This window comes from Triplophysa dalaica, chromosome 15, assembly GCF_015846415.1.
Source record: "Triplophysa dalaica isolate WHDGS20190420 chromosome 15, ASM1584641v1, whole genome shotgun sequence".
In the NCBI taxonomy this organism is placed as follows: domain Eukaryota; kingdom Metazoa; phylum Chordata; class Actinopteri; order Cypriniformes; family Nemacheilidae; genus Triplophysa; species Triplophysa dalaica.
The window spans coordinates 2,106,143-2,125,236 of NC_079556.1; the positions used below are offsets into that span (position 1 = coordinate 2,106,143).

The following is a 19,094-nucleotide window of genomic DNA, read 5'->3' on the forward strand; positions in this document are numbered from 1 at the left end:
TCACGCACAATGAAATCGAGTCCCTCCTTCATTAAATATTCTGTTTCCCTCAGAAATGCACCGTTAAAAGTGGGTTTAGAATGCATTTCATGTTGACTTTAATAATAAAATAATGGGCTACTTGACAGTAACGCCTACAAAATGAAATTCATTACCTGTTAGAAGCCCCATCTGATGATTTGCTTTATGCATTATACATTACAAGGGGCATCTGGCATCCTTTGGCACCGCCAAAGAACATTCCCGCCATGTTCCCGGGTTGTTTAGCAATTCAATTTCGGCGTGCAAGCGAAATGAATTAGCTGCGGACTAAACAAACTGAAGGACGTTTTAAGGTGATCAATGAGGTGAGCTAATGAAACGTTTTGAAATGAGACCTGGAGCAAGAAATAAATAAATAAGTGTCCCTCTGCTAGAGCTGTCAAAAGACAGCTTCTCTCTTTAGACCTTACCGATCCGACCAAAGCTCCTGGGAAAATGAGACGGTGGCCGTGTCCTTTCTCTTGCATCAGCTCTCTGCCCTAATTTGCTTCCTCTCGATTCCGCTACATGTGTACTAGTGTATCGAGGCTTTGCAGAAGAGCGCACCACCCCCTTTTCCACCTCCATCGCACCGCATCATTAAAACAACACCGGCCGGCACCAACCCGTGAATACACAACTACCGGATGCCTCCGATACCAGCGAGAAGAGTCAATTAATTTCGCACAACTCACACTGTAATAGTGCTGCGTTTGTGGTCTCGGTGGGTTTAAGACGGAGCCCTTATTTCCAGGACCCTGCTCTCCCTTGGCTCCCTCGGATCGGAAAGTGCTGATGTGTGCTGGAGAAACCCATGGATCAATACGCTAGATTGAAGCTGCTTTTCTGTTGGAAAATTCAGCAAATCAGTCCTGGCCTTTAACAAAACACCACATCACTGACACCTGAATAGAAACCTTTAATGGAGTATAACAGTGACTGTCCGATTTTTCGCCAGCCTTGGTTCTTAAAGTCTCGGAAGCGTTAATAACACATTTAAACTCTTGAACCAAGCCAACCAGCTCCAGCATACAACACCTGATTCCAAGACAAAAAGTTAGAAATCAGAAAATCTGCCACAATGATATACAAAAGAACTTCAACGCGGTAGTTTTATATACTAAATAAATAGGAGACCATTCTGAATTTTATTTAATCAGCATTTCTAGATGTATTGTGGTCATTCCGGTCCAATGTCTGTTAAATTTCTACAAAATCTAACTTTAGGAGTGACAAATCTCACATTTGTGTTTTTATGTTAAGTTAAATTTTGAACTTTTCCAAAATACATGTACAAATATTACTGTTTTATTGCTTGGAAGTGAATATGAACTTGTTTTTTTTACAGTATTTGAGGTCTGAAAAAATAAACAGCATCTTTTCTGTCATAAGAACATACCTATAAATAGTAAATTCAGAAAACTTTATTGAAGTGGTCTCTTCATTTTTTTCTGTGGCAATATATACATTTAAATATTTTTTAAATATCTGCCAGTGCCATGATATGAATACTATATTATACTGTACTATTTGCTATAATCGACTGTAATATACTGTAGTATATTATTGTAATTATATTAGTGTATTAAATATAATAGTTAATGGATAATCTATAGTAAATACTTGATTATATTCATGTTAATAACAAAACATTGAGCACATTTTCCAGCACACACTCTGAACCAACTCAACTATTGTGTCCAAAAAAATGTCTATTAATATGATACATTCACTTCTCCAGTCTGAATATTCTGATCTGTTCCAAGTAAAATAACCCTCCAATCAGAGAGCAGACCTGTCTCTGTATCTACAGGTATGAATGCAAAATTCACAAGCACAATATCCAATTTAATAAAGATTATAATGGATTTTTCTCTAAAGTTACACTGCCTGGTCATTTTCTTTTTTCTACACGGTAGGAATCATTATCAAATCACATTCACACTTTCAAAAGACTCAGTTTCTTATTATCTTTCTATCTGACGAATCACCATGGAGACGGTGACACTCAACCAATGAGAGATGAGTCTTTACTAAAGAGCTATATTGCACTTTTGAGAATACATTGTACATTTTACTAAGCTTATAATCAAAGTAAAATCCATTTTAACAGAAAAATATTAAAAAACTACTTCACCTAAAACTGAAAATTCTGTCATCATTTACTCACCTTCGAGTTGTTACAAATCGGTATAAATTTCTTTCTTTTGATGAAGACAGAGAAAGATATTTCGAAGAATGCTTATAACCAAACAGATATTGCCCCCCAGTTGAATCCCATAGTAGGAAACATGACTATATCATTTTCTTTGTTCTGTTGAACACAAAAGAAGACATTTTGAAGAATGTAAGACAAAGCAAACAGTTCTGCGGCACTTTTGACTACCGTTGTAATTTTTTCCTACTATGGTAGTCAATGGGGGGAAAAATTTGTCTGGTTATAAGCATTCTTCCAAATATCTTTCTCTGTGTTCAACAGAACAAAGAAATGTATACAGATTTGGAACAACTTGAGGGTGAGTAAATGAAGAGAGAATTTTTTGGTGAAGTATCCCTTTAACATTCAAGTTCAATTGCAGCATACACAAGACTTTCATATATAAAGCATAAAACTAGATACAATAGTTTGATATTCTTCCAAAAATACGTTAAGGTTAAAGCTAACCAACTTTCAAGTTCTTCTTATGGAAATAAAACAATAAGCCACATAAATGAATAATGGTGATCCTAAAGTCTAAAAGTACAGTAGGCTATAATAAAAGTAAAATCCACACCAGTGTTTCACAACCAGGGGGCCGGGGTCTACAAGATGATATAAAAATCACAAACTTGCCAAACGTTAAAGCATTAAAGCTAAAAAACAAATATTTCCTCATGTATTTTTAATAACATCCTTCCATGGCATTTATTCAGACGCACCTCTCATAATTTGTTGATTCTTTACTCAATTTGCATGCAAGAAAATGGATATTTCTGAATACAGCTTAAAGGTTATTTTTCATGCAGTAAATGCTCTTTCGCTGCAGCACAGAAAGCACTGGAGAACTAAGGTTCTGTTGCCTTGGCGATCTGAGAACGGTAGCAGAGGGATGTTAGCCACTCACGATGACAAATTGTTGGACGCCACAGGGAAACGTGGACGTGTGCAGATTTTAAAAGTGCAGCGAGACTCGCAATCTGTGTGTGGGGGGGTTGAGCAAATTTATGTGAGCACATATAAAAACAGTGTGCATGTGAAAGTGAGAATGAGAGAGAGAGAGAATTTTAAGTGCTTTCAAGTATACAACTGTTTGGCGTCTCCGATGTGCTAGATTTCATCCCAATACATAAAACTGAAACCAGTGAACTCAAGTATAGTTTGTCATCCCAAGTTTTCTTTATTTTAGCATATTTCTGTAAATGTGATATCTGTTAGCCTGGTTTAACATGAAGGGTCACCCAAAAATAAGACTTCTGTAATCAATGAATCACCCTCTTGTCATTTCAAAATCTTTATGACTTTCTATTTTTCAGGAGAATTAAAAAAAATATTTTAAAGTTAGTGGGTAACGGAACAGCACTGTACACTGTACACTTCTATTGTATGGCCACAAAACCAATGGAAGTGAATGGGGTCCAGTTAACAACATTAAAACAAATTCTTCTTTAGTGTTCTGACGTAACTGATGACAGAATTCAAATTTTTGGGTTAACATGAACTTAAAAATATAATTGACATGAACTAACATTAACGAGGATTAATAAATGCTAAAAAACTAAATGGTTCATTGTTAGCTAATGCTTTTATAACTGTTCTGCATCTAATTGTAAAGTGTTACCGATCTTTCTAAGAATGCTTGTAATCAAACAGTTCTTAGCCACCATTGACTATCATAGTAGGAAAAATAATGATGGTAGTCAAAAGTGCCCTAGAACTGTTTGCTTTACCTAATTTTTCCAAATATAACTGAACAAAGAAATGTATCAAACAAATTTTCTAACTATGGAAGATAATGGGGTCCAAGAACTGTTTGTTAAAAGCATTCTCCCAAATATCTTCCAGTGTGTTCATCAGAATAAAGAAATGTACACAGATTTGGAACAGCTGGAGGGCGGGTAAATAATGTCCCAATTTTCATTTTTGGGGGAACTGTCCCTTAAACTCCAAACATGTAATTTGTCTCAAGATGCTCACCAGTAGTGTAGTGTTTTCTGTTATGACACATTTATGAAAGTTACTTAAATGTTCAAATTTACTCCAGGCTTCATCGAAGCTCTGTCTGGGAAACAGCCCAAGGTTTCTATTCTAGTTTCATATCGAGATGACTCATGCAAGTGATTAATTTCTAGGTTGATTATCCTAAAAAGTGTCCATAGTGTAAAAGATCTGAACCAGCCCAACAAAACAACAAGTGCATAACCCAATATAGCAGGGGAGACGAGTTCTGTTGCAAACACATAGAAATGACCCGCTTCACCAATGATAGCAACCGCTGCGAGAGAAAACAGTCAAGCGTAATCCAGTAAATGCCATGTTCCCTCTGCTCTTTTAAAGCAGCTTTTTGTTGTGTCTGGGCAGAACACCAGACGTTCTTCACAGCGACGCTTGCTACGGAGACAGAAGACTCGATGGTGTGACATCTTTGTTCCAAAGCCTGCCGAAAGAGAGCATCGGCCCGTGTGTGTGAGACGCCGGGAATGAGGCCAGTTGAAGCAGGAATCCTGTCCAAATGCCCAACGAAACACGTCCACTGCTGACAGATCCCAGTTCACAGATGAGCTCTGGAGAGAGAACGCTACTCTTATGAGGATCAAAATGACACGCTAAAACAAACAAAACACTGCTTCAAAACCTAGCGAGCTGCCTACTTGGACATCCTAGGCACTCTCCAAAAACAAACGCTCCCTTATAAGGTAACTAGAATTACCTACGTAAAGCATTTCAAAACTAACCCCTATGAGGTCTCAATGAGGTTGTCTTCAGAGACATCTGGCTTTGCAGACAGAGTTCACTATGTTTTGGAATATAGAGTTGCTCAATAGCCCCCCATGATCCCCATTAACGCCCATAGTAGGGAAAATACATACTATGGGAGTCAATGAGATCTTTTTGGTTTCTGACATTCTTCTAAATATCTTATTTTGTGTTCAGAAGAACAAAGAACTGTATACAGGTTTGGCACAACCCTAGGGTGATTAAATGATGACAGAATTTTCATCTCTTTAAGATGACCTGAAATCCTCATCAGGTCAACACTAACATAATACCATTTTGAGCTTCTTCCTTCTATGTCTGAGAGTTTGTCTGTGTCCCAAAAGCATCTCCGGCACAGCGAGGGTTTGAGAGGCCCTCGTAGCATCTCATGAGGACACGACGGGGGTGCCGGAACAACAGGATGGAAGAGGGAGGAGAGGATAACAGCATCGGGATGATCTCAGGATAGAGCTCCAGAATTAGTCTGTTATCGCCCCTGGAAGAGGATGAGATGAGAGAAAGCTCATAAGAAAAACAGAAGCTAATGTTCGATTGAGGCAGAAAGATCCCCCGAGCGCCTGGCCCAGTTCTGTTTAAACTGTAGCTCTTCAAACAGATGTCGTCAGGAGTTTTTGGACATTCACGGCTGATGATTTATCGCTGTCTGGTTCGGTTCTTAGTATTCAGAGATGTGTCTTTTGGGAGGGCTTCTGATGAGAAAAGCTATTCTGCAAAATCTAGCGATTACTCCATCTGTCCTGTTACAGTTACAACCAGTGAAGTATCCAGTCCAACGTGCGTCTAGTGTCATTGGTGGCTCGATGCCATCCATGCGTCACATCTTCATAATGATACTGTAAGTTGTCATTCTGTGATGTAGAGAAAAATCACACGAATGAATCGTGAACTATAAGTAAAAAGGTTCGCCAAAACAAGGACAAGGGTTTTAAACAGGTGTCTAAAAGAGATAATTCTGTGACATGATATGTGCTTCAGGGCGACCCGAGTTGGAGTCACTGCTCGTGGTCCTTTCCTGATCCTGTTACCCTCTCTCCTCCCCATCAGATCCTGTCCGTATAATCTGTCCGAACAAAGATGGAAGAGCCCCCCCTTCCAAAAAAAAGAGCAGGTAATTCCAAACTGAAAGCACTGGTCACCCTCGGGACGCTTACACAAACAGGGTTTTGTCGTTTTTGGGAAGAAAAACCTACAAATCACTTTAGACAATATTTAGTCTCTACACATTAGGCTGGAATTATAGGAAAAAGAAATTAACACATCTGCTATTGTAGACATCCTCTCCAAATGTTTTATGAAGCTGTTTGTTTTGGGACTGTGGCCTTATATCTGTGGACATCATCCAAAACTGCAAGCGTGCAAAAGGTTGGCCATGAGAAAAACGTCCTGCAGAGAATTTAAAGATGACATAAACCTGCTTAGCCTCGACAGTCTCTCACTTCCACCAATATGGATCAACGACTTTTACGACATCATTCTGCACTTCAGCTTCTCATCCAGTTCCAGACTGTAAGGTAAACACAAAACACTATTCTCTAATTTGAAAAGTGAAGGAGATGCTCAATGTGTCACGCGCTAACTTCCTGTTTCCGTAGAAATCCCGTCGACACATCGAAACAAAGCTGAGCATTTATTTACATTAAATAATGTATATGTCATAAATAATTTGTATATCAGCGGAGGGCAATGTTCAAGATCTCTCAAAGTCCATTAAAATGAAGACCTGCTCTATATTGTGCAGGAGAAAGACCTTTAAGAAATCTCAAAGAAGCATCTGACTCCATATCGCACACGTGCACACACGAGGGATGGGAGAGCAGCTTCATGAAACATTGATTGGAATCAAAGGATATTGATTTTCTGCTGTGACTACTGTACACCTGAGAGAACAGACAGAAAGCATATCTGCCCTCGATCAAAAGCTGCTGGGACAAAAAGATGAAAAAACAGGCAGGATATATCATTTTATTGCTAAAATATAAGGATTACAGAATAACGTAAAGCAGAAGTGTTTTTCTCCAACGCATGAAAATTAATCTCTAAGAGGAACGATTACTGATGAGAGAAAATGTGTGAACGTGAAACAGAACTTTGGGAAAGATCCCGATGGCGAAAAAAACATAATTTTTTGTATATTTCCAGAAGACGCTGTCTGGCAGAGTAATTATTACAGACTCCCACGAGACTTTTGTGTCTTCTTCCAACTAGAGGTGAACGATGAGTCGAAGTGATAAACTGGTGTTTTTCCCTACAACGCACCCCCATTTATAATGATGAGAAAATCTCTCTCTATATAATATAAGAAATAAACAGTTCATTTGAAAAATCGTAGTTTTTCAAAAATCATGTTTTTGTATTGTGCTTTCCAATGAAAATCAATTTAACTGAGGTTGGGTTGTTTTGATTAAGTAATAACAAGATTACAAACACAATAAATGAAAACTAAAAGTAAGAGATCTGTTTTTGCAAATACACTCTTCAAATATATATTTCTCTAATAAAGATGCATACGCATGTACAGTATGATCACATTTTCAAACCGAAGGAAAACCTTGTGAGTAAATAATAATAAAAGAATCCATCAACTTAAACCCGCTGAGATAGAAAAGTTGTTTTATATTGCTTCTATGTATATTTAATTAAACATCAAAACCCTCAAGAGGCCAACAATAAAGAAGAGGCATCTGCCAAGTTATGAACCAAATGCATCTCTTAACAGATGGCTGATCCGATAATTAAAAGGTTAAAAGAGAACAAAACACTGTTTTATACAACAATTAACCTAAGACGTACAGTATATAAGCATTTGATAAAGAAAAGCAATGATGATGGAATTTTAAACTTGAAAATTTAGTACAGAGCCATCAGGCAAATGAGTAAATACAGTACATAATGAGTACAAATCTACTTTTCCAGCATCTTGTACTTTGTACTGTATAAATGTGTCTTTTTCTTAATGAATAGATGCGGCTATTTCCTACAGATCATAAATATTCTGCCTCTGCACGGTAATTACAATTAAATGTGGAGAAAGAAAGGTTGATTATCACAGCTAAAGCCAATTTCCATAAAAGATGCAGTCGTGGAAAACACATTATGAACTGCAGAAAGAGAGAGAGATGTAAATTGCTCATGAACTACACAAATGCTCAGTTAATTAAACAAATAGGGTCTTATATCTGCCTTATAAAAACAGCCCAACGCTGCCCAAACAACAGTCTCTACAGTTAATAAATCGAGTCTGTCGTCCAGCTAATTGACACACAACCAATGGCAATCACCTGCTGCCCAGCATTACACAGGATTAATGTTCTGGGCTGATGGGCTGATGGGCTTCTCCGCTGCGTCGTGCAGTTTTTCTTTCTTGAAATAAAGAGATTGATAGGCTGCAGATAATCAGAGAAAGAAAAACCAAGGATGGCAGGACTTGCATTACATTGCATCCATGCATACGTGATAACATGTGCATGTTTAAACCTGAAATCATGCAATCGAAAACTATTTGTAATTAAACGAAAACAAATAAATGTGTGGTACTACTGTATAAACAACACGCAACAATGTGAAACACTAAAGCAGATCTTATAACTGGTGCAGAGGAGAGAGATTGCCATGTCAAAAGCAGGTTTCTATGGCAACAGTCTGGCGGCGACCAGGGGGTTGGGAGCCGTGAATGCTTAAAGGTAATGCACGCCAGAACTCATAAATAATATTATACATTTACAAACAATACACACTGAATGGTAAAGGTCTGGTCATTTGTAACAGACCTGCAAAACATTTTCCTCCAACATACACAAACATTTTAGGATTTACAAATAGAAGAAGAATGGTCCTTGAAGAAAACTCTATCTCTAAAACATATGGTTTTACTATGTTTTTCCCATTACATGTTAATGAATACCATGGCACTTTTGTATAGATAGTCTCATAAATAAAATACACACTGCTAAAATATCAGAGCAATTAGTGTTATGAAGGAAAGAATGATCCAGAACATTTAAGACCGAACTATAAATTCCACCCTAAAAACACCTCCGAGACTTCAGCTCCATGCTTTACAATCACAGTTATAAAGTACACGGCATCTCCAGAGTGCAACTGCACCATACAGGCTGTCCATTAAATACTGCTCCTTTAACACACACTAACTGTACACAAAGCTTGTGTGAGGTCATAATTATCATCCCATTACTGTTCATTTTTACCATACCCGCTGATGTGTTTGCTTTCACACACCTGTATCCAATCATTAAGCGCTGTCGCATCACTTCCAGTGACGGAACAGACACTCATGTTGAATGTTGTTCTACAAACCATGTTTTTACAAGCCATACAAAATGTACACAAAATGTTTATTTCTAAAATGCACAAAAATAAAAACAAGGATCTTAAAAGCGATCATATGACACAGCTAACATGAATATTATCGGTTGTTTTTGCTGAAATGCATTGTTTTTTAAAAAAACACTCTGAAAAGCGAGGTGTGCTATGATTGGCCAGTTAACCAGTGCGTAGTGATTGGTCAAATACTGCAAGCGTGTGACGGAAATGCAACGCCTCTTACCATATTTGGAACATTTGTCCACGTGTACCCTTTAAAGACTCCAGCAAGCCCCCCGGTGACCCTGTGGAGGATGAACCGGTTCAGAATAGGATGGCCGAATGAATGAAGCCGAGAACCTTAGAATAGAATGACATGCTTGCAAACGGCATTTTAAATGTGCTTCTATTCTGGTTTAACAAAGCAAATATAAGCGAAAGTTTATTCTTTGGTTGACTTTTTAAAGGGATAGTTCAGTCATCATTCATTCACCCTCGTGTTACGCCTGTCCCACGCCTGTGTTCTTGTGGAAAGCAAAAGATGCCATCATTCAGAATCTCTGTAGTAGACAGCCTAAGTCACCATTCACTTTCATTGTTTATTAAAAAGACGCAATAAAAGTGAATAGTGACTGGGGCTGTGAGCTCTGACATTTTTCATTTCCTTTCACAGACGAAAGTCATGAGAGTTTGTAACAGTCTGGTTAGTATGAGATGACTTTATTATTTTAAGGTAAAGTAGTCCTTTAAAGTAATTCACACAAAAGTGACAATTCTGTTATCATTTAGTCACACTCTTGTCATTTCAATCCTGTATGACTTTCTTTCATAAGTAGATATTTTGAAGAATGTTGTTTTAATTTTTGGGTAAACTTTCACCTAAACGCTGTTGCACACCCAAACCTAAACAAGTCTAGATCAACCAATGAGTTGGGAATGGTGGGAACAAACCAATACTCAGTTTTCAACAACAGTAAATTAAACGAGATGTTTACTGACAGTGCAACCAGTGGATAATTCACATGAAGATAAAAGAAAGCAGACAGATAGACATACAGAGGTCTTCAGTTTAGTAAGTTCACAAACATCCTCTAAAAACGCGTTTACACATCATACCCACCAGCACCGGCTTCATCTATTGTAAATCAAGGCAATAATGTGCAAAACAACGGCGATGCAGTCAGTAACGCCACACAACATCGCATTACAGTAATGATTCATTACAAAGAAGAAACATCAAAAGATAATTAATTACAAACTCAGACTAGTGCTAAAAAACTCTGTCTGCCTGCAGTGACAAACTCGAGCAAACAAAGCGGGGCGAGCATAAATCATTCATTATCCTGTTACGGCTGTGATCTGGACTGAGAGAGAAACAGATGCAGTGTAAACAGTGAAAGAAACACACAGTTGTGTGTCCAGACCAACAGGAAGAGAGAAGCTAATCTGCGTGTGTGATTGGTCTTCCAAAGCAGAAAATCTTAGATAGTGCTGGGGTAAATTTAATAACAGTCTTTTTTTACCCGTCAAGAGCCAGTTGGCAGGAACAAATAGACTTGATACAAGACAACGTCTGTAATAGTACTTTGAACTTTTATTGGAAGCGTGTGAGGCGTCTGATGCTTTCATCGGATAGCACGAACCGTCAACACTTACAGTGAAGATCAAACAAATTTGTAGTAAAACTGAATCATTAAGAAACAAATAAGTAAAAAATAAAAAGGAGATATGTTGGCATATTAACTAAAACAAAGGGATAGTTTATCCTCATGCTATTTACAACCTTGACTGTACATTGAAACACAAAAGAAGATATTTTGAGAAATGGCTCAGTGGTTTTGTCTGCAGAAAATAAGAGTCAATAGGGGCCAATGATGTCTGGTGTCTTTAAAATATATTCTTCATTTGTGTTCTGCAGAAGAAAGACATACAGATTTGAAATGACATGAGGGTGAGAAAATTATGATCAAATTCTCATTTTTTAGTGAACTATCCCTTTAAGAATACGAATCAAGCACCAGGAGTAGAAACCTTCATTAAGAATGTAAATACGGTCGATTAGATTTCATCAGCCCCAAGCGTCATAGTCCATGGAATGAAGAACTATTATCTCTTTCTCTCTTTTTCCCTACAGTAGGCTTAAAGTGATCGTTGGACTGTGGACACAGCACCTCTGTGGTGTGTATTGCAGGGTTACGGCCCGGTCAGGATAAAGAAATGAGCGGCGTAAAGCAGAACCTGCTGCGGGAGGACATAGTTATACTTATAGCTCCATCACTGCTCTTTATTTCTGCGTATCAGCAAGACGCAGCAGTCTATCGTAGTGAGTGTGAGCACGCCAAACAACACATCTTGTCAGACACAAACAGGAAGCTATAAATATATGGCGGGGTCTGACCGCTCGACACTCGTATGATCTTTGCCCTCTTCTTAATACGCTGCGGATATGTCAATGTTTGTGTAAACGAAAGTGCATTAAGTTTAATTTTAATGGCAATTACAATCTGCGCACTCGCTCGCACGTTGTTGATAAAGAACATGCTGCAATGAATTAAGGGAAGCATAATCAAGGATTAAATTGCACAGACGGTGTCAGGACGAAATTGCGTTCGGATAGACTCGCTGTATAAAATGTGTCCCGTGTTGCCATGCGTATGTCAGCGCTGACGCACACACAAGCTGAGACACACACTCACACACATTGTGCTCAGAATAGCAATGGGCCATTTTACTGGCTCTCCTTCTACTAACCCAGACCCCCCACTAACACACAAACATGTCTGCTTTTCTATCACGATGGGGACTTCCAATTACCTTCTTCTATTGTTTCATAAAGAACAAATCAAATTTTCGATTTCCTATATTACAAAAAAAATCTCATAAGAAATGTTCCCCAAAAGGCGATTGTAGACTTTCCATTTCTTCTCACGATGAAGGTAAAAGCTGACCCAAATACCCATTCGTCCAATACTCCCAATTAGGTACAGTCACTCCCTTTAAACATGCGACCAGAACAAAAACGAATGAGCGAGTAAATATGCAGATGCCAACACACAACAATTTGCACGTTGAGGCTTTTTTGCTCTATTCAACGCCTCAAATAAAGCCAGGACCCTTGGTGTGTCATCAATAGCCCGAGGACATAAACACAATCACGTTCCTTCAGAGAAGGCCGAGAGCCCCAACAGACAAAACAAACTGTTTATTTGAGTTATATACAGTCCATAGATATGTGCACTATTACCTGAAAGACAGAGCGATGATAAAGAGCACACTGCCCCCTGTTGGTACTGCCGGCCCAATTCACACATTTTGACTTGATTTAGGAGACAATGAAGTGTGACTGCAGGTGATGGCACACCTGTTTGTTCGGCTCACACATCAAGAACTCACAGATCACCTTTCTACAGTAAGCTCTTTTAGTATTGAACGAGTCAAGCACACGTAAAAAGCACAGAGGTGATGGGTTCGATTCAAAGGGAACATAGATACTGTTAAAATGTTCTCCTTGAATGGACTGTAAATTGCTTTTGGATCCTCTGACAAATACATACAATAATGATAATCCAATACGCTAATCAGAATATCTGATATAACAACAAAAACTGTTTTAAAGAACCACATATAGGCTACACAGGAGAAAGATATGGAGACTACAGATGCAGGAAATATCTTAAAAGACAAAAACTAGAAATGAATGGGAACGCTTTATGAAATAATCTAATATAAATTAAAACAAAAATCTATTGAAATGAAGTTTGTCAAGCGGTTAATTACAGTTAATCGCATCCAGAATAAAAGTCTGTGTTTACGTAATATACAGTATATTCATTTTGTCTTTGTAAAAACATACACATCCATGCATATATTTAAGAAAAATATAGAAACATTTACATATAATTTTATTTGTTGGTAAATATAAATAAATGCATGTAAATATTTCCTAAATACGTATACATGTATGTGTTTATGAATTCTGAATTAATATGCACACACAGTACACAGACATACATACAGACACAAACTTTAATGCGATTAATCGTTTGACAGCCCTAAATCAAATCGATTTTCTTAAATGAGAAATATACATAGATATGCAGAAATAATGACATATGACACAATAGTGTCAGACTTTTATATTACTGTGTAAAATTAGAACTGTATTTCTGTGTATAAATGTGTATGTTTAATTTAACCAGACAGACAGATAGGTAGACAGATAAGAGAGTCTTCATTTTCTGCAAATAAAAAAATACACTATTTGTCAGTAGATCACGGAATACAAATGAACAAAAAATGCTCCTTTTACACAAAACTATAACTGGTACATTTATAAAAGCCCCATGGCTGTAGAATAAAGAGAAATATATCTACAAGACGTGCAATAAGACTGAAAAACGTCGTAATATTCCCATAAAGAACGTGAGGTTTGAAAAGCATGGGAAAGTACGTAAAAACTCTTATTAAAGTTTAAGTTTGGACAATGTTCACATTCTCAGCTCTGATCACTGACCCGTCTGGAAACCCATGATTTATTCTCAAGAGTCTGCAGTGATGTGCACACAATCAGAGCTGTATATAAACATCTGTCATGCCATGATAAAGACGTCCAACTTTTCCAGCTTTATCTTTATGGTCTGTTAGGCTAATCGAATATAAAACAAATTGAGGCATTTGTTTGCTTCTGAGGCTTCAGCGGATGATGTAATGAAAATCAGCAGACATGTGTCTTAGAAACATTCAGGACAATCTTCACTGTAATCTGTCCAATGTATTCATCAAACATGAGAGTCCTGTGATCACGTTATCAACAATATACCCTCAAGCTAAAATGCTTTAAACTAAATGATGTCCACACACAGAAAAAAACAATATTTCATTGGGGATCATTGACGGTCACGCTGAAAGGGGTCACTTATGGGCACAAGAAAAGCATACGGACGGTGACAGGACTGAGTAACGGCACGTCCTCTTGTTAAGAGACAGCGCTAGCCCACCCACAGCCCTGTCGACGTGACCTCTGACCTCTGGTCCTTTAAAAGCAGAATTGAAACATATGCTTGCGGAGCTCTGACAGAAGGAAAATGTCCTGTAACGTATCATCTTTCATTTGCTCTTAATAAATATATGACATTGAGTGTAAAAGGGGAGGGGGGTTAAGATTTGCTCAATATCTGCTGCCGGGATGAATATTAAATAACTCATAACGGTCGAGTATCATCCAAAAGCCATGTTTTGTCCACAATATGAAATAAAACAGTACACTTTAAATGTGCTACGAAATTTAAAACAAAAACACTTGAAGATAAAACAATTTAATATACATTGTAATCTTGCTCATGAATTACAGAGAGACAGATGGAGAGCAAGAAATAGACACGCAGATAGAGATAACAGACAGACTGATAAATAGACGGATAGAGAAAGAAAGAGAGAGGACTGGTCTCTCGGTCCTTGGATGCTGGTCTTGTCATGTATTATTTATTAAAAATGTTGCCCATTTGTGGCGTGTCATGCACAGATGGATCTTTTTTTGATCTCGTACACAGACAACTCAGCTGGGGACAACAGGCCATTATAAGATACAGACAAATAAAACAAACTAGAGGACATATAAAATATTAATGACGCATAATAAAGCAGATGTTCAAGACGGGTAAAACAAGTAAACGTGTAGAAAAGTAACAGCACAAATGTTAGTAACATTATAAACAGAGATTTATGATATTAAAGAACCATTTTCTTAGACTAATTATGTATAAAATGCAAACTAGATGAAAATGGCAAAAGTAAAAAAATGACTGCTGAATTATACAAAATGAGTAGAGATGCACCGATATGCTGTCGATCAAAAGAGCACAAAATGAATTTGTGCTCTGTATATAGAAAGTTTTAAGAAACATCACCGGTTTGATGTTCAATACAATATTATATAAATAAATAACGTTCAGAAAGTTATGAAATATTGATTTAATCTTCAATATCGGTATCGGCAGATATCACTCAGAATACCGGCTATCGGTGGAGAAGTTTAGTATTGGTGCATGTCTAAGAAGGAGTGTTCTCAATTTAACATTGTTAACCAAGTGTTGTATGCCTCCCATTGAGTGAAGGTTTGCAAAAGTGCAAAAATATTCTTTAAAGAATATTTAGGATGAAAGCATAAAACTTGTTAAAAAAAGTGCTATAAGATTCCTTTTACCTAATATATATGGAAAATTAGGTTTTATCCGAGCAGTCAAACCCTGGACAATAACATTAGCAAGCTCTACAATTTAAATAAGAGTGATAGCTTCACTTCACCACGGTCTCTCTGGATCTGGATTTTAATCTCAATTCACATCTTCACACACTTCTCTCATGTTTCAGACATTTCAATTGTAGTATTTGCTTGGTACCAACTCTGATTCTTCCTTAATATGAATAAATAAATAAATTATGCTATCAACAAACAACCCCAGAGGAGCTTTGGCTGTATGTAGGGATAAATATTAAATGAAACAACAGAATGAGTTGCAGTAAACGGCGTACAGTATCTGTTTGATTTGAAATGGAAATCATTTGAGGAGTGTGCATGCATGTTTTCACACCGCTCAATTGATGGGCTGATGGGCTCAGTGTTGGATTAACGTGGCTGAACATGTTTGTAATGCTAAACACTGCGCACCAATAAAGCTCCAGAAGTGAGCTCGCACGAAGAGAGGATTATTATGGTCAGAAACAGCACATTTCTTCAAGTTTATGCACATTTGAAATGAAATATTCATCCTGGGTTTAACTGTATCTTCTTAGGATTGAGAAAGAATGAGAATGTGTGTGTGAGAGAGACAGAGTCTCATGTGTACTGACAGAGCAGCAGAGACTCAAGAAAATGAAATAAAAGTGACTTAAAGAAAGAGATTGTTTAAGTTGCATTATGGGAAAATAATGCATTCAAAATGAGTCCCAATACTTTTTTCCTCCACCATGCAATTCTGGCACACCCAAACTTACATTTCCTCACAGTATCTCACATTTCTGACAGAAAATGTCACATTTCAATCCATCACCACTTCTAGCATGCTCAGCCGTCTCTACAATGAATGAGCTCTATGACTGACAGAATGACAAATTAAGCTTTGAGGATTTTTAGAAATATGAACATATACAGAATACAGTGACCCCAAGAAGAGTTTGGAGATATGACATGATGACAGGTATTTTGTATGTAGGCATCTCCAACAGGAATTTGCACTATTTTACAAGGCAGCTATTTCGTATGAAGGAATTATTAGAAAAAAACAATCCGGAAGCCCCTCCCCTAAACCTTACATCGCTGGCGCTTTAGCAAACGTAAGAAAAGGAAAATTTAGCCACTACGTACAATATTAGGTTATGAATTCCTGTTAGATTGTGTTGGGATTAGGACTGCACTATTAGTCGCAGTTCCCATTCAAACCGCGATGAAATCATTGTGGATATCGCGATAGCTGCGATTATGTTTTATGCGCAGCTTGTTCGTGAAGCACGGCTCTGTGATCTGTGGGAAATGCTGCTCCATCTGAAAGCAAAACGTGCGTTTAAAAAAGCAACACCCGTCAAACATCATCCTTATAAATATACTTTATTATCATGAAAATACCTGAGGAGGCTTGAAAAACAGTGATAGAAAGATGCCAAATGCAAATAGGAAGACGGCATTTCCTAGTTATACGATTGGTACTTCTTCTATGGAGCATTTGAGTTTCTGTGCGACAGCGCCCTCTGGCTTTCGGATGCAGCTGAAATGAACAGTATTTCACTTACAAATTGCGCATAAAACATTGCAGCCAACCGCCAAATCGTGTGCGGTTCCTTTTCGATTTATCGTGCTGCCCTGGCATCTCTCACAATCGCTCAGAAGCAACAATGATACACAAAAAATCACTATTAGCAATGCTAGGAGATGGCAATATCAATTTAAGCATACAACAATTGGCTGATCGTGATACCGATTATTGTCAATTGATTATTGATTTGATCTTTTGTCATTATTGCCCTTTTATTTGATAGAATTAGAGTTGTTTGGCTGTTTCATTAAACATGAATTGAACAGAATCACAAAAAAACATCACACCAACTTTGCCTGGTACGCCTGTACACAACGTGATGTGGTGGACATGTGTGCGTGCAGCTACGACAATAAAACCAAAAGGAAAAATTTGCCAAAATAGTTTTCTTAATTCGAAGCTCCGTGCATGTCTGAAACTAAACGATCACATAACTCACATCTCCCCTCAGCAGTGTTAAGAATTGGATTAAAAATGCTTATCGGAAACACACTCGGGCCTTTGATGCTTTATAAGCTAGAGATGGCTGCTGGCTGTCTCTTATATGAAACAGGTGCCCGAGTTCACATGCAACAGGCATTTGTTTGTACCGGGCCAGATGTGCAACCCCTTCTGTGTTTACAATGCGATCCTGAGGAGACGATCACCACGTTCGTCCCAAAACGTATCTTTTCGCTCAATGTGTTCACAATTACGGTCAAAAGTGGCGGACGGTAAACAAGCACATAAAACCCATTCTCACAGGAATCCAAACAAACGATCTCACTGACACATCTGTAAATAAACTCTGACTTGAGCATGCACCTGGGTCATCCACGAAGGGAGAACTGCAGAGGATTGTGGGATAGCCCTCTAGGCATAGGAGGAGTTAAGCATTTAGCAATACTGGTTTTGATTTAGACCACATTTTACGGCTGCAATTTTTCATCAACACTTTGGTGGTGGTATATCATGGTGCTCTAAGAATGGTCTTCTTATTCATGTAATGTTATTTTCTTGGTAAGGTACAGTATATGCCCAAAACATGATATTGCCATGATTTTAGGTTTATTCACAGATCTTTTAGTACTTTTCACAACATCGCAATCAAATAATAATAATTTGACTGCAAAACTCTTAAGTGTAAAGTAGTTCCCAATTTCAAACCCTACGGGCCTCTTATAACCTCCATTAAACATATTGTACGATACGATATTGGTGTAACAAAAACACATCAAAATCAACCTGAAATATGAAGTAACCTAATTTAGATTCTATAAACAACCACGGTGGGAAAAAACGCAAAAAATAGCAACACAAATTCACAGCAGGACAGAGTCGCTGAGTATGTGGCTGCACGCTCAACGTGACAGTATTCGCAACGCCACGTTAGATTCGGTGTTACACCCCAACGATCTAAGAGCCGCCCCCCCGCTGACTACACTACGAGCGGTGTATGTGACAATAAAAGGACACTTACTCTGGCGAGCAGGTTGATGGGGTCGAGGCCTGGAGGAAGCTGAGAAAAATCACAGTTTGCCTCACTGAGATAAACCTGCAGGGTAGAGCAGAGATGCTCCAGACCTTCCTTCTTCTCATCGCACATATCCTCCAGGTCTAAAGACATAGAAAAGAGCTTTAAACGTGACGGGATGCTTATATGAATGATTTTAAACATGACACTCAGATGTTTTCAGAAGGTTATAGTATACTACTTTATATTGAACACAATACTGAAAGATTAGCATATTCATGCACTTTGAGGCACTCAAAGAATACTCCACCACACCATATGTATGGGGTTGTTAGCTGAATACACGTATTCTAGAATAAATGCTGAACTTTTTTTAGGGTATTGCCATAGTTGATGCAACAAAAACGTGGTATTTCCGTGGTATATGTCCAAAGAATATGGTTTTATGTGCTGGGGTTGCACCACTGTATTGTTCAGGATACATTTAGCCCTTTGGTTACCATGTTGTTTGGTTTTA

The 19,094-nt window shown here is 37.9% G+C and overlaps 1 protein-coding gene across 1 annotated transcript in view; it reads right to left on the reverse strand.

The window, feature by feature from the left end:
• Positions 1–19,094, reverse strand: part of smyd3 (SET and MYND domain containing 3) — a 115,074-nt gene that overhangs the window by 78,492 nt on the left and 17,488 nt on the right. The window contains exon 5 of the mRNA XM_056768784.1: positions 18,584–18,720. Coding sequence (XP_056624762.1) covers positions 18,584–18,720 — 137 coding nt within the window. The remainder of the gene's footprint in view (positions 1–18,583; positions 18,721–19,094) is intronic.